At 33.2% G+C, this 27,112-nt stretch overlaps 1 protein-coding gene across 1 annotated transcript; it reads right to left on the bottom strand.

Moving 5' to 3' along the window:
- Window positions 1-12,631: 12,631 nt before the first annotated feature.
- On the bottom strand, window positions 12,632-19,015 carry LOC133547698 (uncharacterized). Its single transcript, XM_061893251.1, has 2 exons — window positions 15,660-19,015; window positions 12,632-13,278 (listed from the first exon to the last, which is right to left on the bottom strand). Exons 1-2 carry the CDS (start codon window positions 17,833-17,835, stop codon window positions 13,151-13,153), a joined length of 2,304 nt encoding a protein of 767 aa, XP_061749235.1. The 5' UTR covers window positions 17,836-19,015; the 3' UTR covers window positions 12,632-13,150.
- Between the last annotated feature and the right edge of the window lie 8,097 nt (window positions 19,016-27,112).

Raw genomic sequence — 27,112 nt, 5'->3', positions numbered from 1 at the left:
GTTATGATTATAAACCTTTCATATTTAGTACTGTTATATTGACTAAAAAACCAATTTGTGTCTTTGTGAACCTCACAAAAGATGATTTTTCTATTACAACTAACAAAAACACATATCTCTAGGCATTATTAGCCATTTCCATGTGTTGTTTAGAAGTTATGTTTGAATACATTTTTATTGCTTTTTTCGCATTATCTCAGGATTGTAAGACTATTATAGTCATATTGAGTAAAAAACTACTTTTTGCATTTGCAAGATTTAAAAAAGCATATGTTTCGAATAAAACTCCCAAAGATGCATTATTTCAGGCATTATTAGCCATTTTTCATGTGTGGTGTAGGAGTTATGTTTAAATAACTGTCATATTGAGTGTTACAGTATACAGTCATATTGAGTAAAACCTCATTTTTGTATTTGCAAACCATAGAAAAACAACTGTATCTAGTAAAACTCACATGTATTCAATATCACAGGCAATTTTAGACATTTTGCACGTTTGGATTAGGAATTATGTTGGAATACATTTTTATTGCTTTTTTCGCATTATCTCAGGAGTCTAGGTACATTACTGTGAAATTGAGTAAAAAAAATACTTTTTGTTTTTGCAAACCTTACCAAATGTTTTTTTTCTGGAAAACTCTCAAAGATGCATTCCTTCAGGCATTATTAGATATTTTGCATGTGTATTTTTGGAGTTATGTTTCAAAAACTGACATTTAGAGTTTGACAAACCTGATTTTTGACAAAACCTAATTTTTGTATTTGTGATCCTTTCCAAAATACCTGATTCCGGTAAAACTCACATAAATTCAATATTACAGGCTTTTCAAGACAAATTTCATGTATGGTTTTGGAGTTATGATTATAAACCTTTCATATTTAGTACTGTTATATTGAATAAAAAAACTAACTTGTGTCTTTGTGAACCTCACAAAAGATGATTTTTCTAGTACAACTAACAAAAATGCATATATCTTGGTATTAGTAGCCATTTTCCATGTGTTGTTTAGAAGTTATGCTTGAATACATTTTTATTGCTTTTTTCGCATTATCTCAGGATTGTAAGACTATTATAGTCATATTGACTAAAACACTACTTTTTGCATTTGCAATATTTAAAAAAGCATATGTTTCGAATAAAACTCCCAAAGATGCATTATTTCAGGCATTATTAGCCATTTTTCATGTGTGGTGTTGGAGTTATGTTTAAATAACTGTCATTTTGAGTGTTACAGTATATAGTCATATTGAGTAAAACCTCATTTTTGTATTTGCAAACCATAGAAAAACAACTGTATCTAGTAAAACTCACATGTATTCAATATCACAGGCAATTTTAGACATTTTGCACGTTTGGATTAGGAATTATGTTGGAATTCATTTTTATTGCTTTTTTCGCATTATCTCAGGAGTCTAGGTACATTACTGTCAAATTGAGTAAAAAAAAAAACTTTTTGTTTTTGCAAACCCTACCAAATGTTTTTTTTCTGGAAAACTTTCAAAGATGCATTCCTTCAGGCATTATTAGATATTTTGCATGTGTATTTTTGGAGTTATGTTTCAAAAACTGACATTTAGAGTTTGACAAACCTGATTTTTGACAAAACCTGATTTTTGTATTTGTGATCCTTTCCAAAATACCTGATTCCAGTAAAACTCACATAAATTCAATATGACAGGGTTTTCAAGACAAATTTCATGTTTGGTTTTGGAGTTATGATTATAAACCTTTCATATTTAGTACTGTTATATTGAATAAAAAAACTAACTTTTGTCTTTGTGAACCTCACAAAAGATGATTTTTCTAGTACAACTAACAAAAATACATATATCTTGGTATTAGTAGCCATTTTCCATGTGTTGTTAAGAAGTTATGCTTGAATACATTTTTATTGCTTTTTTCGCATTATCTCAGGATTGTAAGACTATTATAGTCATATTGAGTAAAAAACTACTTTTTGCATTTGCAAATTTAAAAAAGCATATGTTTCGAATAAAACTCCCAAAGATGCATTATTTCAGGAATTATTAGCCATTTTTCATGTATGGTGTAGGAGTTATGTTTAAATAACTGGCATATTGAGTGTTACAGTATACAGTCATATTGAGTAAAACCTCATTTTTGTATTTGCAAACCATAGAAAAACAACTGTATCTAGTAAAACTCACATGTATTCAATATCAAAGGCATTTTTAGACATTTTGTACGTTTGGATTAGGAATTATGTTGGAATACATTTTTATTGCTTTTTTCGCATTATCTCAGGATTCTAAGTACATTACCGTCAAATTGAGTAGAAAAAATACTTTTTGTTTTTGCAACCCTACCAAAAGTTTTTTTTTTCTGGAAAACTCTCAAAGATGCATTTCTTCAGGCATTATTAGACATTTTGCATGTGTATTTTTGGAGTTATGTTTCAAAAACTGGCATTTTGAGTTTGACAAACCTGATTTTTGACAAAACCTGATTTTTGTATTTGTGATCCTTTCCAAAATACCTGATTCCGGTAAAACTCACATAAATTCAATATTACAGGCTTTTCAAGACAAATTTCATGTATGGTTTTGGAGTTATGATTATAAACCTTTCATATTTAGTACTGTTATATTGAATAAAAAAACTAACTTGTGTCTTTGTGAACCTCACAAAAGATGATTTTTCTAGTACAACTAACAAAAATACATATATCTTGGTATTAGTAGCCATTTTCCATGTGTTGTTTAGAAGTTATGCTTGAATACATTTTTATTGATTTTTTCGCATTATCTCAGGATTGTAAGACTATTATAGTCATATTGACTAAAAAACTACTTTTTGCATTTGCAAGATTTAAAAAAGCCTATGTTTCGAATAAAACTCCCAAAGATGCATTATTTCAGGCATTATTAGCCATTTTTCATGTGTGGTGTAGGAGTTATGTTTAAATAACTGTCATATTGAGTGTTAGAGTATATAGTCATATTGAGTAAAACCTCATTTTTGTATTTGCAAACCATAGAAAAACAACTGTATCTAGTAAAACTCACATTTATTCAATATCACAGGCATTTTTAGACATTTTGCACGTTTGGATTAGGAATTATGTTGGAATACATTTTTATTGTTTTTTTCGCATTATCTCAGGAGTCTAGGTACATTACTGTCAAATTGAGTAAAAAAAAAAACTTTTAGTTTTTGCAAACCCTACCAAATGTTTTTTTTCTGGAAAACTCTCAAAGATGCATTCCTTCAGGCATTATTAGATATTTTGCATGTGTATTTTTGGAGTTATGTTTCAAAAACTGACATTTAGAGTTTGACAAACCTGATTTTTGACAAAACCTGATTTTTGTATTTGTGATCCTTTCCAAAATACCTGATTCCGGTAAAACTCACATAAATTCAATATTACAGGCTTTTCAAGACAAATTTCATGTTTGGTTTTGGAGTTATGATTATAAACCTTTCATATTTAGTACTGTTATATTGACTAAAAAACCAATTTGTGTCTTTGTGAACCTCACAAAAGATGATTTTTCTAGTACAACTAAAAAAAATACATATATCTTGGTATTAGTAGCCATTTTCCATGTGTTGTTTAGAAGTTATGCTTGAATACATTTTTATTGATTTTTTCGCATTATCTCAGGATTGTAAGACTATTATAGTCATATTGACTAAAAAACTACTTTTTGCATTTGCAATATTTAAAAAAGCATATGTTTCGAATAAAACTCCCAAAGATGCATTATTTCAGGCATTATTAGCCATTTTTCATGTGTGGTGTAGGAGTTATGTTTAAATAACTGTCATATTGAGTGTTAGAGTATACAGTCATATTGAGTAAAACCTCATTTTTGTATTTGCAAACCATAGAAAAACAACTGTATCTAGTAAAACTCACATGTATTCAATATCACAGGCATTTTTAGACATTTTGCACGTTTGGATTAGGAATTATGTTGGAATACATTTTTATTGCTTTTTTCGCATTATCTCAGGAGTCTAGGTACATTACTGTCAAATTGAGTAAAAAAAAAAACTTTTAGTTTTTGCAAACCCTACCAAATGTTTTTTTTCTGGAAAACTCTCAAAGATGCATTCCTTCAGGCATTATTAGATATTTTGCATGTGTATTTTTGGAGTTATGTTTCAAAAACTGACATTTAGAGTTTGACAAACCTGATTTTTGACAAAACCTGATTTTTGTATTTGTGATCCTTTCCAAAATACCTGATTCCGGAAAAACGCACATAAATTCAATATTACAGGGTTTTCAAGACAAATTTCATGTTTGGTTTTGGAGTTATGATTATAAACCTTTCATATTTAGTACTGTTATATTGAATAAAAAAACTAACTTGTGTCTTTGTGAACCTCACAAAAGATGATTTTTCTAGTACAACTAACAAAAATACATATATCTTGGTATTAGTAGCCATTTTCCATGTGTTGTTTAGAAGTTATGCTTGAATACATTTTCATTGCTTTTTTCGCATTATCTCAGGATTGTAAGACTATTATAGTCATATTGAGTAAAAAACTACTTTTTGCATTTGCAAATTTAAAAAAGCATATGTTTCGAATAAAACTCCCAAAGATGCATTATTTCAGGCATTATTAGCCATTTTTCATGTGTGGTGTAGGAGTTATGTTTAAATAACTGTCATATTGAGTGTTAGAGTATATAGTCATATTGAGTAAAACCTCATTTTTGTATTTGCAAACCATAGAAAAACAACTGTATCTAGTAAAACTCACATTTATTCAATATCACAGGCATTTTTAGACATTTTGCACGTTTGGATTAGGAATTATGTTGGAATACATTTTTATTGTTTTTTTCGCATTATCTCAGGAGTCTAGGTACATTACTGTCAAATTGAGTAAAAAAAAAAACTTTTAGTTTTTGCAAACCCTACCAAATGTTTTTTTTCTGGAAAACTCTCAAAGATGCATTCCTTCAGGCATTATTAGATATTTTGCATGTGTATTTTTGGAGTTATGTTTCAAAAACTGACATTTAGAGTTTGACAAACCTGATTTTTGACAAAACCTGATTTTTGTATTTGTGATCCTTTCCAAAATACCTGATTCCGGTAAAACTCACATAAATTCAATATTACAGGCTTTTCAAGACAAATTTCATGTTTGGTTTTGGAGTTATGATTATAAACCTTTCATATTTAGTACTGTTATATTGACTAAAAAACCAATTTGTGTCTTTGTGAACCTCACAAAAGATGATTTTTCTAGTACAACTAAAAAAAATACATATATCTTGGTATTAGTAGCCATTTTCCATGTGTTGTTTAGAAGTTATGCTTGAATACATTTTTATTGATTTTTTCGCATTATCTCAGGATTGTAAGACTATTATAGTCATATTGACTAAAAAACTACTTTTTGCATTTGCAATATTTAAAAAAGCATATGTTTCGAATAAAACTCCCAAAGATGCATTATTTCAGGCATTATTAGCCATTTTTCATGTGTGGTGTAGGAGTTATGTTTAAATAACTGTCATATTGAGTGTTAGAGTATACAGTCATATTGAGTAAAACCTCATTTTTGTATTTGCAAACCATAGAAAAACAACTGTATCTAGTAAAACTCACATGTATTCAATATCACAGGCATTTTTAGACATTTTGCACGTTTGGATTAGGAATTATGTTGGAATACATTTTTATTGCTTTTTTCGCATTATCTCAGGAGTCTAGGTACATTACTGTCAAATTGAGTAAAAAAAAAAACTTTTAGTTTTTGCAAACCCTACCAAATGTTTTTTTTCTGGAAAACTCTCAAAGATGCATTCCTTCAGGCATTATTAGATATTTTGCATGTGTATTTTTGGAGTTATGTTTCAAAAACTGACATTTAGAGTTTGACAAACCTGATTTTTGACAAAACCTGATTTTTGTATTTGTGATCCTTTCCAAAATACCTGATTCCGGTAAAACGCACATAAATTCAATATTACAGGGTTTTCAAGACAAATTTCATGTTTGGTTTTGGAGTTATGATTATAAACCTTTCATATTTAGTACTGTTATATTGAATAAAAAAACTAACTTGTGTCTTTGTGAACCTCACAAAAGATGATTTTTCTAGTACAACTAACAAAAATACATATATCTTGGTATTAGTAGCCATTTTCCATGTGTTGTTTAGAAGTTATGCTTGAATACATTTTCATTGCTTTTTTCGCATTATCTCAGGATTGTAAGACTATTATAGTCATATTGAGTAAAAAACTACTTTTTGCATTTGCAAATTTAAAAAAGCATATGTTTCGAATAAAACTCCCAAAGATGCATTATTTCAGGCATTATTAGCCATTTTTCATGTGTGGTGTAGGAGTTATGTTTAAATAACTGTCATATTGAGTGTTACAGTATACAGTCATATTGAGTAAAACCTCATTTTTTGTATTTGCAAACCATAGAAAAACAACTGTATCTAGTAAAACTCACATGTATTCAATATCACAGGCATTTTTAGACATTTTCAACGTTTGGATTAGGAATTATGTTGGAATACGTTTTTATTGCTTTTTTCGCATCATCTCAGGATTCTAAGTACATTACTGTCAAATTGAGTGAAAAAAATACTTTTTGTTTTTGCAACCCTACCAAAAGTTTTTTTTCTGGAAAACTCTCAAAGATTCATTTGTTCAGGCATTATTAGACATTTTGCATGTGTATTTTTGGAGTTATGTTTCAAAAACTGACATTTTGAGTTTGACAAACCTGATTTTTGACAAAACCTGATTTTTGTATTTGTGATCCTTTCCAAAATAACTGATTCCTGTAAAACTCACATAAATTCAATATTACAGGCTTTTCAAGACAAATTTCATGTTTGGTTTTGGAGTTATGATTATAAACCTTTCATATTTAGTACTGTTATATTGAATAAAAAAAACTAACTTGTGTCTTTGTGAACCTCACAAAAGATGATTTTTCTAGTACAACTAACAAAAATACATATATCTTGGCATTAGTAGCCATTTTCCATGTGTTGTTTAGAAGTTATGCTTGAATGCATTTTTATTGCTTTTTTCGCATTATCTCAGGATTGTTAGACTATTATATTCATATTGAGTAAAAAACTACTTTTTGCATTTGCAAGATTTAAAAAAGCATATGTTTCGAATAAAACTCCCAAAGATGCATTATTTCAGGCATTATTAGCCATTTTTCATGTGTGGTGTAGGAGTTATGTTTAAATAACTGTCATATTGAGTGTTACAGTATACAGTCATATTGAGTAAAACCTCATTTTTGTATTTGCAAACCATAGAAAAACAACTGTATCTAGTAAAACTCACATGTATTCAATATCACAGGCATTTTTAGACATTTTGCACGTGTGGATTAGGAATTATGTTGGAATACGTTTTTATTGCTTTTTTCTTATTATCTCAGGATTCTAAGTACATTACTGTCAAATTGAGTAAAAAAAATACTTTTTGTTTTTGCAACCCTACCAAAAGTTTTTTTTTCTGGATAACTCTCAAAGATGCATTTCTTCAGGCATTATTAGACATTTTGCATGTGTATTTTTGGAGTTATGTTTCAAAAACTGACATTTTGAGTTTGACAAACCTGATTTTTGACAAAACCTGATTTTTGTATTTGTGATCCTTTCCAAAATACCTGATTCCGGTAAAACTCACATAAATTCAATATTACAGGGTTTTTAAGACACATTTCATGTTTGGTTTTGGAGTTATGATTATAAACCTTTCATATTTAGTACTGCTATATTGAATAAAAAAACAACTTGTGTCTTTGTGAACCTCACAAAAGATGATTTTTCTATTACAACTAACAAAAACACATATATCTAGGCATTATTAGCCATTTTCCATGTGTTGTTTAGAAGTTATGTTTGAATACATTTTTATTGCTTTTTTCGCATTATCTCAGGATTGTATGACTATTATAGTCATATTGACTAAAAAACTACTTTTTCCATTTGCAAGATTTAAAATAGCATATAATTCGAATAAAACTCCCAAAGATGCATTATTTCAGGCATTATTTGCCATTTTTCATGTGTGGTGTAGGAGTTATGTTTAAATAACTGTCATATTGAGTGTTACAGTATACAGTCATATTGAGTAAAACCTCATTTTTGTATTTGCAAACCATAGAAAAACAACTGTATCTAGTAAAACTCACATGTATTCAATATCACAGGCATTTTTAGACATTTTGCACGTTTGGATTAGGAATTATGTTGGAATACATTTTTATTGCTTTTTTCGCATTATCTCAGGAGTCTAGGTACATTACTGTCAAATTGAGTAAAAAAAATTACTTTTTGTTTTTGCAAACCCTACCAAATGTTTTTTTTCTGGAAAACTCTCAAAGATGCATTTCTTCAGGCATTATTAGACATTGTGCATGTGTATTTTTGGAGTTATGTTTCAAAAACTGACATTTAGAGTTTGACAAACCTGATTTTTGACAAAACCTGATTTTTGTATTTGTGATCCTTTCCAAAATACCTGATTCCGGTAAAAATCACATAAATTCAATATTACAGGCTTTTCAAGACAAATTTCATGTTTGGTTTTGGAGTTATGATTATAAACCTTTCATATTTAGTACTGTTATATTGAATAAAAAAACTAACTTGTGTCTTTGTGAACCTCACAAAAGATGATTTTTCTAATACAACTAACAAAAATACATATATCTTGGTATTAGTAGCCATTTTCCATGTGTTGTTTAGAAGTTATGTTTGAATACATTTGTATTGCTTTTTTCGCATTATCTCAGGATTGTAAGACTATTATAGTCATATTGAGTAAAAAACTACTTTTTGCATTTGCAAGATTTAAAAAAGCATATGTTTCGAATAAAACTCCCAAAGATGCATTATTTCAGGCATTATTAGCCATTTTTCATGTGTGGTGTAGGAGTTATGTTTAAATAACTGTCATATTGAGTGTTACAGTATACAGTCATATTGAGTAAAACCTCATTTTTGTATTTGCAAACCATAGAAAAACAACTGTATCTAGTAAAACTCACATGTATTCAATATCACAGGCATTTTTAGACATTTTAAACGTTTGGATTAGGAATTATGTTGGAATACATTTTTATTGCTTTTTTCGCATTATCTCAGGAGTCTAGGTACATTACTGTGAAATTGAGTAAAAAAAATACTTTTTGTTTTTGCAAACCCTACCAAATGTTTTTTTTCTGGAAAACTCTCAAAGATGCATTCCATCAGGCATTATTAGATATTTTGCATGTGTATTTTTGGAGTTATGTTTCAAAAACTGACATTTAGAGTTTGACAAACCTGATTTTTGACAAAACCTGATTTTTGTATTTGTGATCCTTTCCAAAATACCTGATTCCGGTAAAACTCACATAAATTCAATATTACAGGGTTTTCAAGACAAATTTCATGTATGGGTTTGGAGTTATGATTATAAACCTTTCATATTTAGTACTGTTATATTGAATAAAAAACCAACTTGTGTCTTTGTGAACCTCACAAAAGATGATTTTTCTATTACAACTAACAAAAACACATATCTCTAGGCATTATTAGCCATTTTCCATGTGTTGTTTAGAAGTTATGTTTGAATACATTTTTATTGCTTTTTTCGCATTATCTCAGGATTGTAAGACTATTATAGTCATATTGACTAAAAAACTACTTTTTGCATTTGCAAGATTTAAAAAAGCATATGTTTCGAATAAAACTCCCAAAGATGCATTATTTCAGGCATTATTAGCCATTTTTCATGTGTGGTGTAGGAGTTATGTTTAAATAACTGTCATATTGAGTGTCACAGTATACAGTCATATTGAGTAAAACCTCATTTTTGTATTTACAAACCATAGAAAAACAACTGTATCTAGTAAAACTCACATGTATTCAATATCACAGGCATTTTTAGACATTTTGCACGTTTGGATTAGGAATTATGTTGGAATACATTTTTATTGCTTTTTTCGCATTATCTCATGAGTCTAGGTACATTAATGTCAAATTGAGTAAAAAAATTACTTTTTATTTTTGCAAACCCTACCAAATGTTTTTTTTTCTGGAAAACTCTCAAAGATGCATTTCTTCAGGCATTATTAGACATTGTGCATGTGTATTTTTGGAGTTATGTTTCAAAAACTGACATTTAGAGTTTGACAAACCTGATTTTTGACAAAACCTGATTTTTGTATTTGTGATCCTTTCCAAAATACCTGATTCCGGTAAAACTCAAATAAATTCAATATTACAGGCTTTTCAAGACAAATTTCATGTTTGGTTTTGGAGTTATGATTATAAACCTTTCATATTTAGTACTGTTATATTGAATAAAAATACTAACTTGTGTCTTTGTGAACCTCACAAAAGATGATTTTTCTAGTAGAACTAACAAAAATACATATATCTTGGCATTAGTAGCCATTTTCCATGTGTTGTTTAGAAGTTATGTTTGAATACATTTTTATTGCTTTTTTCGCATTATCTCAGGATTGTAAGACTATTATAGTCATATTGAGTAAAAAACTACTTTTTGCATTTGCAAGATTTAAAAAAGCATATGTTTCAAATAAAACTCCCAAAGATGCATTATTTCAGGCATTATTAGCCATGTTTCATGTGTGGTGTAGGAGTTATGTTTAAATAACTGTCATATTGAGTGTTACAGTATACAGTCATATTGAGTAAAACCTCATTTTTGTATTTGCAAACCATAGAAAAACAACTGTATCTAGTAAAACTCACATGTATTCAATATCACAGGCATTTTTAGACATTTTGCACGTTTGGATTAGGAATTATGTTGGAATACATTTTTATTGCTTTTTCCGCATTATCTCAGGATTCTAAGTACATTACTGTCAAATTGAGTAAAAAAATACTTTTTGTTTTTGCAACCCTACCAAATGTTTTTTTTCTGGAAAACTCTCAAAGATGCATTTCTTCAGGCATTATTAGACATTTTGCATGTGTATTTTTGGAGTTATGTTTCAAAAACTGACATTTTGAGTTTGACAAACCTGATTTTTGACAAAACCTGGTTTTTGTATTTGTGATCCTTTCCAAAATACCTGATTCCGGTTAAACTCACATAAATTCAATATTAAAGGCTTTTTAAGACAAATTTCATGTATGGTTTTGGAGTTATGATTATAAACCTCTTATTTAGTACTGTTATATTGAATAAAAAACCAACTTGTGTCTTTGTGAACCTCACAAAAGATGATTTTTCTATTACAACTAACAAAAATACATATCTCTAGGCATTATTAGCCATTTTCCATGTGTTGTTTAGAAGTTATGTTTGAATACATTTTTATTGCTTTTTTAGCATTATCTCAGGATTGTAAGACTATTATAGTCATATTGAGTAAAAAACTACTTTTTGCATTTGCAAGATTTAAAAAAGCATATGTTTCGAATAAAACTCCCAAAGATGCATTATTTCAGGCATTATTAGCCATTTTTCATGTGTGGTGTAGGAGTTATGTTTAAATAACTGTCATATTGAGTGTTACAGTATACAGTCATATTGAGTAAAACCTCATTTTTTGTATTTGCAAACCATAGAAAAACAACTGTATCTAGTAAAACTCACATGTATTCAATATCACAGGCATTTTTAGACATTTTGCACGTTTGGATTAGGAATTATGTTGGAATACATTTTTATTGCTTTTTTCGCATTATCTCAAGAGTCTAGGTACATTACTGTCAAATTGAGTAAAACAAATATTATTTGTTGTTGCAAACCCTACCAAATGTTTTTTTTCTGGAAAACACTCAAATATGCATTTCTTCAGGCATTATTAGACATTTTGCATGTGTATTTTTGGAGTTATGTTTCAAAAACTGACATTTTTAGTTTGACAAACCTGATTTTTGGCAAAACCTGATTTTTGTATTTGTGATCCTTTCCAAAATACCTGATTCCGGTAAAACTCAAATAAATTCAATATTACAGGCTTTTCAAGACAAATTTCATGTTTGGTTTTGGAGTTCTGATTATAAACCTTTCATATTTAGTACTGTTATATTGAATAAAAAAACTAACTTTTGTCTTTGTGAACCTCACAAAAGATGATTTTTCTAGTACAACTAACAAAACACATATCTTGGCATTAGTAGCCATTTTCCATGTGTTGTTTAGAAGTTATGCTTGAATACATTTTTATTGCTTTTTTTGCATTATCTCAGGATTGTAAGACTATTATAGTCATATTGAATAAAAAACTACTTTTTGCATTTGCAAGATTTAAAAAAAGCATATGTTTCGAATAAAACTCCCAAAGATGCATTATTTCAGGCATTATTAGCCATTTTTCATGTGTGGTGTAGGAGTTATTTTTAAATAACTGTCATATTGAGTGTTACAGTATACAGTCATATTGAGTAAAACCTAATTTGTATTTGCAAACCATAGAAAAACAACTGTATCAAGTAAAACTCACATGTATTCAATATCACAGGCATTTTTAGACATTTTGCACGTTTGGATTAGGAATTATGTTGGAATATATTTTTATTGCTTTTTTCGCATTATCTCAGGAGTCTAGGTACATTAATGTCAAATTGAGTAAAAAAAATACTTTTTGTTTTTGCAACCCTACCGTCACAACCACTGGCTTGTTAGTGGCTGTAACATTAAGGGAGACCACACCGATTTGTACATTTTAGCCAACAGATCTTTTATTTACAACATGTATCAGTGATCAGTAATGTGAATTAACCAAGGAATGTATCAGTAAATGAGTGTTGTCCAAAAGGGTGCAAGTGTGGTGCTAATCCCGGCCGTCGTTGCCGTGACCATACGGTCACCAAACGAATGTGCCTGTGGGACGAGAGAGAGAGAGAGAGAGAGAGCATGAGAGAGAGAGCATGCTGATGGGAGGCCTTTTATAGGCCGCCCAATCAGCAGCCCTCTGAGATGTTGCACGTCTTCACAGACCAGCTCCACCTGCGGGTCGGAGGACCAAAGTGCCCCAAACACTAACCGGCAGCAACCGACAGCTCCACCTGCGGGTCGGAGGACCAAAGTGCCCCAAACACTAACCGGCATGACATCCCCCCCCTTAAAAACAGAGACCCGTGTTAACTGGGTCTCTGAAGCACCATCAAAAAATAGAAAACCAAAACCTACAGTAGCCCCAGTAGCTATATTCTAGTCCCAATGACGCACCTCCCCTCCACCCCAGACCAACCAGAACCCAAACCATCCCTAACACCCTCCTTACCCTCCGACCTTCCCTGCACCCAGCAAATCCTGGTACCCGGACAGCGACCTTTAAGGGAAACAGAGAAAAACCGCAGGTTAGGAGTGAGTGGAGATGATTAGACCTCCTGGTCCAGAGCCCGAGAGAGCGCATCAGCCATTACATTTTCCACCCCGCGAATATGGCGGATCAACAGGTGGAATGGCTGCAGAAACAGTGCCCAGCGCAACAGGCGCTGGTTGGTGGACCCTTTGAAAGACTGTAGAAAAGTGAGAGGGTTGTGATCTGAGTAGACCACAATTGGATGGAGACCCCCTCCCACATAGACTTCAAAGTGTTGCAATGCCCAAATCAATGCTAATGCTTCCTTTTCAATCACTGAATAATTAAATTGGTATTTGTTGAATTTTTTTGAAAAATAGCAAACCGGTCTGGCTACTCCATCATCATCAGCCTGCAGGAGGACCGCACCTGCTCCCACCTGGCTTGCATCCACCTGCAGCTGGAATGGCAGATCCAGTTTGGGTGCAGCCAGGACCGGAGCTGATGTTAACAAAAGCTTTGCATTCTGGAAAGCCTGCTGACACTCCTCCGACCAAATGAATTTGGCGCCACCCTTCAACAAATTGGTCAGAGGAGATACAACAGTTGAAAAATTGCAGCAAAAATTGCGGTAGTACCCGATCATACCCAAAAAGCGCATAAGTTCTTTCTTCGTCGCCGGCACAGGGAAATTATCAATAGCTGCCACCTTTGCGTTAACGGGCCGCACCATCCCCTGGCCGACTACTTTACCCAAATAGACGACTGTGGCACGCGCAAACTCGTATTTCGCTAAATTTACTGTGAGGTTTGCTGCCACCAACCTCTGGAAAAGCGCTCGAATGCGAGCCAAATGTTCGTCCCAACTGTCTGAATGACAAACGGCGTCGTCCAAATAAACCACGCACCCCTGCAGCCCCCCAACGATCCTATTCATGAGCCGTTGGAAGGTTGCAGGAGCATTCCGCAAACCGAAGCTCATTCGAGTATACGAGTACAAACCAGAAGAGGTAATGAATGCAGATATCTCCTGCGCTCTCTGCGTCAAAGGCACTTGATAGTAAACTTTCAATAAATCAAATTTGCTGACATAACGAGCACTCCCAACCTGATCCACACAGTCCTCGATACGTGGCAATGGAAAAGAATCTGGTCTAGTCACAGCATTTACTTTCCTATAATCCGTACAGAATCTATAGGTGTTATCTGACTTTTTCACCAGTAGACATGGCGATGCCCAACTGGAGTAAGATGGCTTGGCGAGACCATGATCAAGCAGATACTGCACACTGTCCTCCATACTCTTCTGTTTATCGGGAGCCACTCGATAAAATCTTTGTCGTATTGGGCGGGCACCCTGTGTGTCAATGTCATGTTCAATTAGTGTGGTACAGGTTGGAGTGTCGGAAAACAAAGGCAAAAACTCAAAAATCAAATCCGACAACTGTTTACGCTGTACCTCACCTAAATGACCGAGGAGACTATCTAGCTCCTTTAACTGCTGAGTATTATCCAAGCGCCCGTGTAACACTGAATCATCAGGTGCGCGCACTTCATCCCAAGCTGCCACCTCCGGCCAGGTGAGCGGTTCCCCAACCCCAACGGCTAGACCCACTGGACTCGCAGCAATCCCACCCGCCTTGTCGGAACCTGCAGAGTGGTAAGGCTTGAGTAAATTCACATGACACAGTTGCTGTGATCGTTTACGATCAGGAGTTGACAGTAAATAATTGAGATCTGACACTTGGCTCATAACCGTAAATGGACCAGAGTATTTTGCTGTAAATGGTGACCCCGGAATGGGCAGCAAAGCTAAAACTTGATCACCTGGATTGAAAACTCTGATCTTCGCTTTACGGTCATAACGCAGCTTCATTTTCACCTGAGCTTTAGTCAAATGCTCGGTTGCCTCTTTCCAGACTTCAACGTGGCATGCCAGCGCTCCAATGCCCCCTGACTCTGTGCGTGATACGCGCTGCTCAAATTGTGCTTCACCTGCATCGACTTCAACGCTGCAGCAAATGTTCTGGAGGTAAAGTTAGACCCTCTGTCGCTCTGAATTACCTTCGGAATGCCAAAGACAGAAATGAATTTAGACAAACATTTCAATATTGACCTTGTGGTAATTGTTCTCAAGGCATACGCTGCTGGATACCGAGTGGCCTGGCACATGATGGTAAAGAGGTACACACAACCAGATTTCGAAGGGGGTAGTGGACCTACACAATCAATAATGAGATGCTCAAATGGTGTGCCAACAGACGGAATAGGTTGAAGTGGTGCAGGTTTAATGGGAGTACTCTGTTTCGCAACCTGGCAAACATGACATGCTTTGACAAATCTAGATACATGGCGTTTCATCCGTGGCCAGTAAAAATGTTCCAAAAGACGTCGGTAGGTTTTCTTACCTCCAAAATGCCCAGACTCTGCTCCATGGGCTGTTCTCAAAATCAAATCACGGTATTTGTCAGGTACCATCACTTGAATCACCTGACCTGCCACTTCAGGATCAACACCTGGCAACCACGTATGCAGCAAAACGCCATTCTGAATGAAGTAACCCATCGTTGGATCAGTAGAAGCTAAGGCAAAATATTTCTCAAAGCTCTGATCATTCTTTTGTGCCTCAATTAAATCTTGACATGACAGAGGTTCGGGCAGCTCAGGAACAAAAAAAGGCACAGATTTGGACACATCCGACGATTGCGCCTGCGTGCGAGACATTGCCCTAGTCACAGCACAAGCAGTAAACACTTCTGGGAATTCTTGACAACACGCGTCTGGCTCCTCTACAGATAGCGGTACAGGTGTAACAACTGGAGGTGGAGAAACTAAACACCCACCCAAATTGTTCCCCAGAATTACATGGATATCCTGCATAGGCAGAGACGGTCTCACAGCAATAGTCACCTCCCCATTCACAAATCCTGAACACAAGTGAATTTTGTGCAACGGTACAGAAAATGACTGCATGCCTATTCCTCTAATCAAAACACATTTCCCAGTGTCAGATGCTGTGGAAAATGGCAAAACTGCTCCAGAAATGAAACTCTCAGATGCCCCAGTGTCTCTTAAGATTTTAACTGGAACTTTTTGTGTCTCTCCAACCAATGACACCCAGCCATCACTAATGAATGGAGCGAAATCAGACGCCGCTGACTCTACTGATTTCGTCTGCTCGTCTGACACAGATGCACCATCTTCAATCACTTGCTCACAATGAACTTCCAAACGAGGTAACGGTGTTAGATCAGAGACGCCAAAATCAACTGGATGCACAACAGAAACACACCCAGCTACCTTGGCATTAGATTTACGGCCTTTCAACAGCGGGCAGTCCTTTTTCCAATGTCCCTCCTGCAAACAGTAATGACATTTATCCGTCGGGCTTGGGCGAGATTTGCTACTTCCATTATCAAATTTAGGAACATTACTGGAATTGCCATAATTGGATCGATTTGAACTACGACCATAACGAGGAGGAGAACGTTGTGGAGGAGAACGAGCAGGATCATAACGTTGGTGGCTATTATACCGTGGAGGAAAGCTGTAAGGCTTACGTTTATGAGTCAACACAAAGGTATCAGCAAGCGAGGCTGCCTCCTCCACTGACTTTGCCTTTTGCTCATTAATGTAGGTTGCAATTCGATCTGGTACAATGTTCTTAAACTGCTCCAAAATCAACAAATCACGCAAATTTTCGTAAGTTGAGACAGACTCTGAAGTGAGCCACCGGTTAAAATAAGTACTCAACTCTCTTGCCACTTCAGCATGGGTCTGATTAGCACGTTTACGCCAGTTTCTGAAACGTTGTCTGTAAGCTTCTGGATTCAGTTCATAACATTTCAAGACCGCTTTTTTCACCTCAGCATACTTGTGCCTATCAACAGGTGTTAATGCCAAGTATGCCTCCCGTGCGCGTCCTACTAGTACAGTTTGCAAAAGCACCATTCTATCCTCTTCACTCCACTTTTTGTCAGAGGCCATCTGTTCAAACAGTGAGAAAAATACGTCTGGGTCACGTTCGTCAAACTTTGGAACATACTTTACCATGCTATCCATACTTGACCCGGACAGATTTCCACTAATCTTACCTTCTGACATTAGTTTCAAACGATCCTGTTCAATTTTAATTTTCTCAAGCTGTACTGTAAGGTCCATTTCACCTTTTTTCAAATCCATTTCTTTTTCAAATTTGAGTCTCTCCATATCTGCTTTCTGTTGCAATTCTCGTTCTAATTTGATTTTTTCCAGTTCAAAAAGACGTTCTTTCTCCTTAGCCTGTTGCGCCCACTCAAATTCAAGTGCCTTCATCTCTCTTTGTTGCTCAAAAGTCAGTATGCCTACCCTCTCTGACTGCATAGGCTCTGACATACCCTTCACATGAGCGTCACCACCTTTTCCTGAAGGCAAAATGCTCTGCTCACACAAAAACTCGTGAATGGAGTCACGCAAGGGTCCCTTCTTACCAGTTCTAATGGCTGATGACAATTCCATGCCATACTTTTCTGCCAATTGCAACAACTGTTCCTTATTAAGGGCAAACAACAATTTCTCAGATGGTGCTTCCACAAAAGCCTCCATCCTGCTCAACCCAGGCCGTCAGTACCAATCTGGCTACTGTACCAAACCAACAATGAAACTACTGAAAAAACAACCCAACCAAAAACTAGCTCTAATTACGCTAGGCTCTCTCTCTCCAACCAATCTAACCAGGTCTCTAAAACATTACAGTTATGTTAACACAGCAAACTAACCTCGGAGCATCCCCCTAAACATTTTCCCCCCACTAGACTAATCTATTTTCACACAGAGCCCGAGGACGAGGATCATTTACTCACCAATACCTGTGGAGACGTACCATCCCGACAAAGCCGATTCAGCCGTTTCTCCAAGGCGGTGCCCTCGCCCAGGCTCTGTGACAGCAGGAACCTAGAACCCGTACTAGATGGGGATAAAGGCGACAGCTCCTAAGAGGCTGAATGCAATGCTACAAACTGCAATGAAACTCAACCAAGATGGCTGGAACAAACAATTCAGTGTCTACCTACGCTTGCACGGTCAAACAAAGCCTCAAAAGTACAAATCAGCAGATCCCCCAATTAACTAACTGATAACAGGCCCCAACTGACTATCAGCAGTACACAATTAGTAACTCAGCTCTACTCACCTTCCTACGCTCCAAAAGCCAGTAGAAGGAATACTCAATACAAAGAGCTCTACGCACCTTCCTACGCTGCCATAGCCAGTAGAAGGAATTACCATAGCCTAAAGTTACTACCAAAGATCGGACGAGCCCCCATATGTCACAACCACTGGCTTGTTAGTGGCTGTAACATTAAGGGAGACCACACCGATTTGTACATTTTAGCCAACAGATCTTTTATTTACAACATGTATCAGTGATCAGTAATGTGAATTAACCAAGGAATGTATCAGTAAATGAGTGTTGTCCCAAAAGGGTGTTAGTGTGGTGCTAATCCCGGCCGTCGTTGCCGTGACCATACGGTCACCAAACGAATGTGCCTGTGGGACGAGAGAGAGAGAGAGAGAGAGCATGAGAGAGAGAGAGAGCATGCTGATGGGAGGCCTTTTATAGGCCGCCCAATCAGCAGCCCTCTGAGATGTTGCACGTCTTCACAGACCAGCTCCACCTGCGGGTCGGAGGACCAAAGTGCCCCAAACACTAACCGGCAGCAACCGACAGCTCCACCTGCGGGTCGGAGGACCAAAGTGCCCCAAACACTAACCGGCAGAGCCGGGCATGACACCTACCATAAGTTTTTTTTTTCTGGAAAACTCTCAAAGATGCATTTCTTCAGGCATTATTAGACATTTTGTATGTGTATTTTTGGAGTTATGTTTCAAAAACTGACATTTTGAGTTTGACAAACCTGATTTTTGACAAAACCTGATTTTTGACAAAACCTGATTTTTGTATTTGTGATCCTTTCCAAAATACCTGATTCCGGTAAAACTCACATAAATTCAATATTACAGGCTTTTCAAGACAAATTTCATGTTTGGTTTTGGAGTTATGATTATAAACCTTTCATATTTAGTGCTGTTATATTGAATAAAAAAAACTAACTTGTGTCTTTGTGAACCTCACAAAAGATGATTTTTCTAGTACAACTAACAAAAATACATATATCTTGGCATTAGTAGCCATTTTCCATGTGTTGTTTAGAAGTTATGCTTGAATACATTTTTTATTGCTTTTTTCGCATTATCTCAGGATTGTAAGACTATTATAGTCATATTGAGTAAAAAACTACTTTTTGCATTTGCAAGAATTTAAAAAAGCATATTTTTCGAATAAAACTCCCAAAGATGCATTATTTCAGGCATTATTAGCCATTTTTAATGTGTGGTGTAGGAGTTATGTTTAAATAACTGTCATATTGAGTGTTACAGTATACAGTCATATTGAGTAAAACCTCATTTTTGTATTTGCAAACCATAGAAAAACAACTGTATCTAGTAAAACTCACATGTATTCAATATCAAAGGCATTTTTAGACATTTTGTACGTTTGGATTAGGAATTATGTTGGAATATATTTTTATTGCTTTTTTCGCATTATCTCAGGAGTCTAGGTACATTACTGTCAAATTGAGTAAAAAGATTACTTTTTGTTTTTGCAAACCCTACCAAATGTTTTTTTTCTGGAAAACACTCAATATGCATTTCTTCAGGCATTATTAGACATTTTGCATGTGTATTTTTGGAGTTATGTTTCAAAAACTGACATTTTGAGTTTGACAAACCTGATTTGTGACAAAACCTGATTTTTGTATTTGTGATCCTTTCCAAAATACCTGATTCCGGTAAAACTCACATAAATTCAATATTACAGGGTTTTTAAGACACATTTCATGTATGGTTTTGGAGTTATGATTATAAACCTTTCATACTTAGTACTGCTATATTGAATAAAAAAACAACTTTTGTCTTTGTGAACCTCACAAAAGATGATTTTTCAATTTCAACTAACAAAAACACATATCTCTAGGCATTATTAGCCATTTTCCATGTGTTGTTTAGAAGTTATGTTTGAATACATTTTTATTGCTTTTTTCGCATTATCTCAGGATTGTAAGACTATTATAGTCATATTGACTAAAAAACTACTTTTTGCATTTGCAAGATTTAAAAAAAGCATATGTTTCGAATAAAACTCCCAAAGATGCATTATTTCAGGCATTATTAGCCATTTTTCATGTGTGGTGTAGGAGTTATGTTTAAATAACTGTCATATTGAATGTTACAGTATACAGTCATATTGAATAAAACCTCATTTTTGTATTTGCAAACCATAGAAAAACAACTGTATCTAGTAAAACTCCCATGTATTCAATATCACAGGCATTTTTTTGACATTTTGCACGTTTGGATTAGGAATTATGTTGGAATACATTTTTATTGCTTTTTTCGCATTATCTCAGGAGTCTAGGTACATTACTGTCAAATTAATTAAAAAAATACTTTTTGTTTTTGCAAATCCTACCAAATGTTTTTTTTCTGGAAAACTCTCAAAGATGCATTTCTTCAGGCATTATTAGATACTTTGCATGTGTATTTTTGGAGTTATGTTTCAAAAGCTGACATTTTGAGTTTGACAAACCTGATTTTTGACAAAACCTGATTTTTGTATTTGTGATCCTTTCCAAAATACCTGATTCCGGTAAAACTCACATAAATTCAATATTACAGGCTTTTCAAGACAAATTTCATGTTTGGTTTTGGAGTTATGATTATAAACCTTTCATATTTAGTACTGTTATATTGAATAAAAAACTAACTTGTGTCTTTGTGAACCTCACAAAAGATAATTTTCCTAGTACAGCTAACAAAAATACATATATCTTGGCATTAGTAGCCATTTTCAATGTGTTGTTTAGAAGTTATGCTTGAATACATTTTTATTGCTTTTTTCGCATTATCTCAGGATTGTAAGACTAGTATAGTCTTATTGAGTAAAAAACTACTTTTTGCATTGGCAAGATTTAAAAAAGCATATGTTTCAAATAAAACTCCCAAAGATGCATTATTTCAGGCATTATTAGCCATTTTTCATGTGTGGTGTAGGAGTTATGTTTAAATAACTGTCATATTGAGTGTTACAGTATACAGTCATATTGAGTAAAACCTCACTTTTGTATTTGCAAACCATAGAAAAACAGCTGTAGCTAGTAAAACTCACATTTATTCAATATCACAGGCATTTTTAGACATTTTGTACGTTTGGATTAGGAATTATGTTGGAATACATTTTTATTGCTTTTTTCGCATTATCTCAGGAGTCTAGGTACATTACTGTCAAATTGAGTAAAAAAAATACTTTTTGTTTTTGCAAACCTTACCAAAATTTTTTTTTCTGGAAAACTCTCAAAGATGCATTCCTTCAGGCATTATTAGCCATTTTCATGTGTGGTGTAGGAGTTATGTTTATATAACTGTCATATTGAGTGTTACAGTATACAGTCATATTGAGTAAAACCTCATTTTTGTATTTGCAAACCATAGAAAACAACTGTATCTAGTAAAACTCACATGTATTCAATATCACAGGCATTTTTAGACATTTTGCACGTTTGGATTAGGAATTATGTTGGAATACATTTTTATTGCTTTTTTCGCATTATCTCAGGAGTCTAGGTACATTACTGTCAAATTGATTAAAAAAAATACTTTTTGTTTTTGCAAACCCTACCAAATGTTTTTTTTCTGGAAAACTCTCAAAGATGCATTTCTTCAGGCATTATTAGACATTTTGCAAGTGTATTTTTGGAGTTATGTTTCAAAAACTGACATTTTGAGTTTGACAAACCTGATTTTTGACAAAACCTGATTTTTGTATTTGTGATCCTTTCCAAAATACCTGATTCCGGTAAAACTCACATACATTCAATATTACAGGGTTTTTAAGACAAATTTCATGTTTGGTTTTGGAGTTATGATTATAAACCTTTCATATTTAGTACTGTTATATTGAATAAAAAAACTAACTTGTGTCTTTGTGAACCTCACAAAAGAGGATTTTTCTATTACAACTAACAAACATACATATATCTTGGCATTATTCGCCATTTTGCATGTGTTGTTTAGAAGTTATGTTTGAATACATTTTTATTGCTTTTTTCGCATTATCTCAGGATTGTAAGACTATTATAGTCTTATTGAGTAAAAAACTACTTTTTGCATTGGCAAGATTTAAAAAAGCATATGTTTCAAATAAAACTCCCAAAGATGCATTATTTCAGGCATTATTAGCCATTTTTCATGTGTGGTGTAGGAGTTATGTTTAAATAACTGTCATATTGAGTGTTACAGTATACAGTCATATTGAGTAAAACCTCATTTTTGTATCTGCAAACCATAGAAAAACAACTGTATCTAGTAAAGCTAACATGTATTCAATATCACAGGCATTTTTAGACATTTTGCACGTTTGGATTAGGAATTATGTTGGAATACATTTTTATTGCTTTTTTCGCATTATCTCAGGATTCTTAGTACATTACTGTCAAATTGAGTGAAAAAAATACTTTTTGTTTTTGCAAACCCTACCAAATGTTTTTTTTCTGGACAACTCTCAAAGATGCATTTCTTCAGGCATTATTAGATATTTTGCATGTGTATTTTTGGAGTTATGTTTCAAAAGCTGACATTTTGAGTTTGACAAACCTGATTTTTGACAAAACCTGATTTTTGCATTTGTGATCCTTTCCAAAATACCTGATTCCGGTAAAACTCACATAAATTCAATATTACAGGGTTTTCAAGACAAATTTCATGTTTGGTTTTGGAGTTATGATTATAAACCTTTCATATTTAGTACTGTTATATTGAATAAAAAAACTAACTTGTGTCTTTGTGAACCTCACAAAAGATGATTTTTCTAGTACAACTAACAAAAATACATATATCTTGGTATTAGTAGCCATTTTCCATGTGTTGTTTAGAAGTTATGCTTGAATACATTTTATTGCTTTTTTCGCATTATCTCAGGATTTTAAGACTATTATAGTCATATTGAGTAAAAAACTACTTTTTGCATTTGCAAGATTTAAAAAAGCACATGTTTCGAATAAAACTCCCAAAGATGCATTATTTCAGGCATTATTAGCCATTTTTCATGTGTGGTGTAGGAGTTATGTTTAAATAACTGTCATATTGAGTGTTACAGTATACAGTCATATTGAGTAAAACCTCATTTTTGTATTTGCAAACCATAGAAAAACAACTGTATCTAGGAAGCTAACATGTATTCAATATCACAGGCATTTATAGACATTTTGTACGTTTGGATTAGGAATTATGTTGGAATACATTTTTATTGCTTTTTTCGCATTATCTCAGGATTCTAAGTACATTACTGTAAAATTGAGTAAAAAAAATACTTTTTGTTTTTGCAACCCTACCAAACGTTTTTTTTTTTCTGGAAAACTCTCAAAGATGCATTTCTTCAGGCATTATTAGACATTTTGCATGTGTATTTTTGGAGTTATGTTTCAAAAACTGACATTTTGAGTTTGACAAACCTGATTTTTGACAAAACCTGATTTTTGTATTTGTGATCCTTTCCAAAATACCTGATTCCGGTAAAACTCACATAAATTCAATATTACAGGGTTTTCAAGACAAATTTCATGTTTGGTTTTGGAGTTATGATTATAAACCTTTCATATTTAGTACTGTTATATTGAATAAAAAAACTAACTTGTGTCTTTGTGAACCTCACAAAAGATGATTTTTCTAGTACAACTAACAAAAATACATATATCTTGGCATTAGTAGCCATTTTCCATGTGTTGTTTAGAAGTTATGCGTGAATACATTTTATTGCTTTTTTCGCATTATCTCAGGATTGTAAGACTATTATAGTCATATTGAGTAAAAAACTACTTTTTGCATTTGCAAGATTTAAAAAAGCATATGTTTCGAATAAAACTCCCAAAGATGCATTATTTCAGGCATTATTAGCCATTTTTCATGTGTGGTGTAGGAGTTATGTTTAAATAACTGTCATATTGAGTGTTACAGTATACAGTCATATTGAGTAAAACCTCATTTTTGTATTTGCAAACCATAGAAAAACAACTGTATCTAGTAAAACTCACATGTATTCAATATCACAGGCATTTTTAGACATTTTGTACGTTTGGATTAGGAATTATGTTGGAATACATTTTTATTGCTTTTTTCGCATTATCTCAGGAGTCTAGGTACATTACTGTCAAATTGAGTAAAAAAATTACTTTTTGTTTTTGCAAACCTTACCAAAAAATTTTTTTCTGGAAAACTCTCAAAGATGCATTCCTTCAGGCATTATTAGCCATTTTCATGTGTGGTGTAGGAGTTATGTTTATATAACTGTCATATTGAGTGTTACAGTATACAGTCATATTGAGTAAAACCTCATTTTTGTATTTGCAAACCATAGAAAACAACTGTATCTAGTAAAACTCACATGTATTCAATATCACAGGCATTTTTAGACATTTTGCACGTTTGGATTAGGAATTATGTTGGAATACATTTTTTTTTTTTTTTTCGCATTATCTCAGGAGTCTAGGTACATTACTGTCAAATTGATTAAAAAAAATACTTTTTGTTTTTGCAAACCCTACCAAATGTTTTTTTTCTGGAAAACTCTCAAAGATGCATTTCTTCAGGCATTATTAGACATTTTGCAAGTGTATTTTTGGAGTTATGTTTCAAAAACTGACATTTTGAGTTTGACAAACCTGATTTTTGACAAAACCTGATTTTTGTATATGTGATCCTTTCCAAAATACCTGATTCCGGTAAAACTCACATACATTCAATATTACAGGGTTTTTAAGACAAATTTCATGTTTGGTTTTGGAGTTATGATTATAAACCTTTCATATTTAGTACTGTTATATTGAATAAAAAAACTAACTTGTGTCTTTGTGAACCTCACAAAAGAGGATTTTTCTATTACAACTAACAAACATACACATATCTTGGCATTATTCGCCATTTTGCATGTGTTGTTTAGAAGTTATGTTTGAATACATTTTTATTGCTTTTTTCGCATTATCTCAGGATTGTAAGACTATTATAGTCTTATTGAGTAAAAAACTACTTTTTGCATTGGCAAGATTTAAAAAAGCATATGTTTCAAATAAAACTCCCAAAGATGCATTATTTCAGGCATTATTAGCCATTTTTCATGTGTGGTGTAGGAGTTATGTTTAAATAACTGTCATATTGAGTGTTACAGTGTACAGTCATATTGAGTAAAACCTCATTTTTGTATCTGCAAACCATAGAAAAACAACTGTATCTAGTAAAGCTAACATGTATTCAATATCACAGGCATTTTTAGACATTTTGCACGTTTGGATTAGGAATTATGTTGGAATACATTTTTATTGCTTTTTTCGCATTATCTCAGGATTCTTAGTACATTACTGTCAAATTGAGTGAAAAAAATACTTTTTGTTTTTGCAAACCCTACCAAATGTTTTTTTTCTGGACAACTCTCAAAGATGCATTTCTTCAGGCATTATTAGATATTTTGCATGTGTATTTTTGGAGTTATGTTTCAAAAGCTGACATTTTGAGTTTGACAAACCTGATTTTTGACAAAACCTGATTTTTGTATTTGTGATCCTTTCCAAAATACCTGATTCCGGTAAAACTCACATAAATTCAATATTACAGGGTTTTCAAGACAAATTTCATGTTTGGTTTTGGAGTTATGATTATAAACCTTTCATATTTAGTACTGTTATATTGAATAAAAAAACTAACTTGTGTCTTTGTGAACCTCACAAAAGATGATTTTTCTAGTACAACTAACAAAAATACATATATCTTGGTATTAGTAGCCATTTTCCATGTGTTGTTTAGAAGTTATGCTTGAATACATTTTATTGCTTTTTTCGCATTATCTCAGGATTTTAAGACTATTATAGTCATATTGAGTAAAAAACTACTTTTTGCATTTGCAAGATTTAAAAAAGCACATGTTTCGAATAAAACTCCCAAAGATGCATTATTTCAGGCATTATTAGCCATTTTTCATGTGTGGTGGAGAAGTTATGTTTAAATAACTGTCATATTGAGTGTTACAGTATACAGTCATATTGAGTAAAACCTCATTTTTGTATTTGCAAACCATAGAAAAACAACTGTATCTAGGAAGCTAACATGTATTCAATATCACAGGCATTTTTAGACATTTTGTACGTTTGGATTAGGAATTATGTTGGAATACATTTTTATTGCTTTTTTCGCATTATCTCAGGATTCTAAGTACATTACTGTAAAATTGAGTAAAAAAAATACTTTTTGTTTTTGCAACCCTACCAAACGTTTTTTTTTTTCTGGAAAACTCTCAAAGATGCATTTCTTCAGGCATTATTAGACATTTTGCATGTGTATTTTTGGAGTTATGTTTCAAAAACTGACATTTTGAGTTTGACAAACCTGATTTTTGACAAAACCTGATTTTTGTATTTGTGATCCTTTCCAAAATACCTGATTCCGGTAAAACTCACATAAATTCAATATTACAGGGTTTTCAAGACAAATGTCATGTTTGGTTTTGGAGTTATGATTATAAACCTTTCATATTTAGTACTGTTATATTGAATAAAAAACTAACTTGTGTCTTTGTGAACCTCACAAAAGATGATTTTTCTAGTACAACTAACAAAAATACATATATCTTGGCATTAGTAGCCATTTTCCATGTGTTGTTTAGAAGTTATGCGTGAATACATTTTATTGCTTTTTTCGCATTATCTCAGGATTGTAAGACTATTATAGTCATATTGAGTAAAAAACTACTTTTTGCATTTGCAAGATTTAAAAAAGCATA

This window comes from Nerophis ophidion, unplaced genomic scaffold (assembly GCF_033978795.1).
Source record: "Nerophis ophidion isolate RoL-2023_Sa unplaced genomic scaffold, RoL_Noph_v1.0 HiC_scaffold_155, whole genome shotgun sequence".
NCBI lineage: Eukaryota > Metazoa > Chordata > Actinopteri > Syngnathiformes > Syngnathidae > Nerophis > Nerophis ophidion.
The sequence above is the reverse complement of the archived record's forward strand: the minus strand, read 5'-3'. Positions and strand labels throughout refer to the sequence as shown.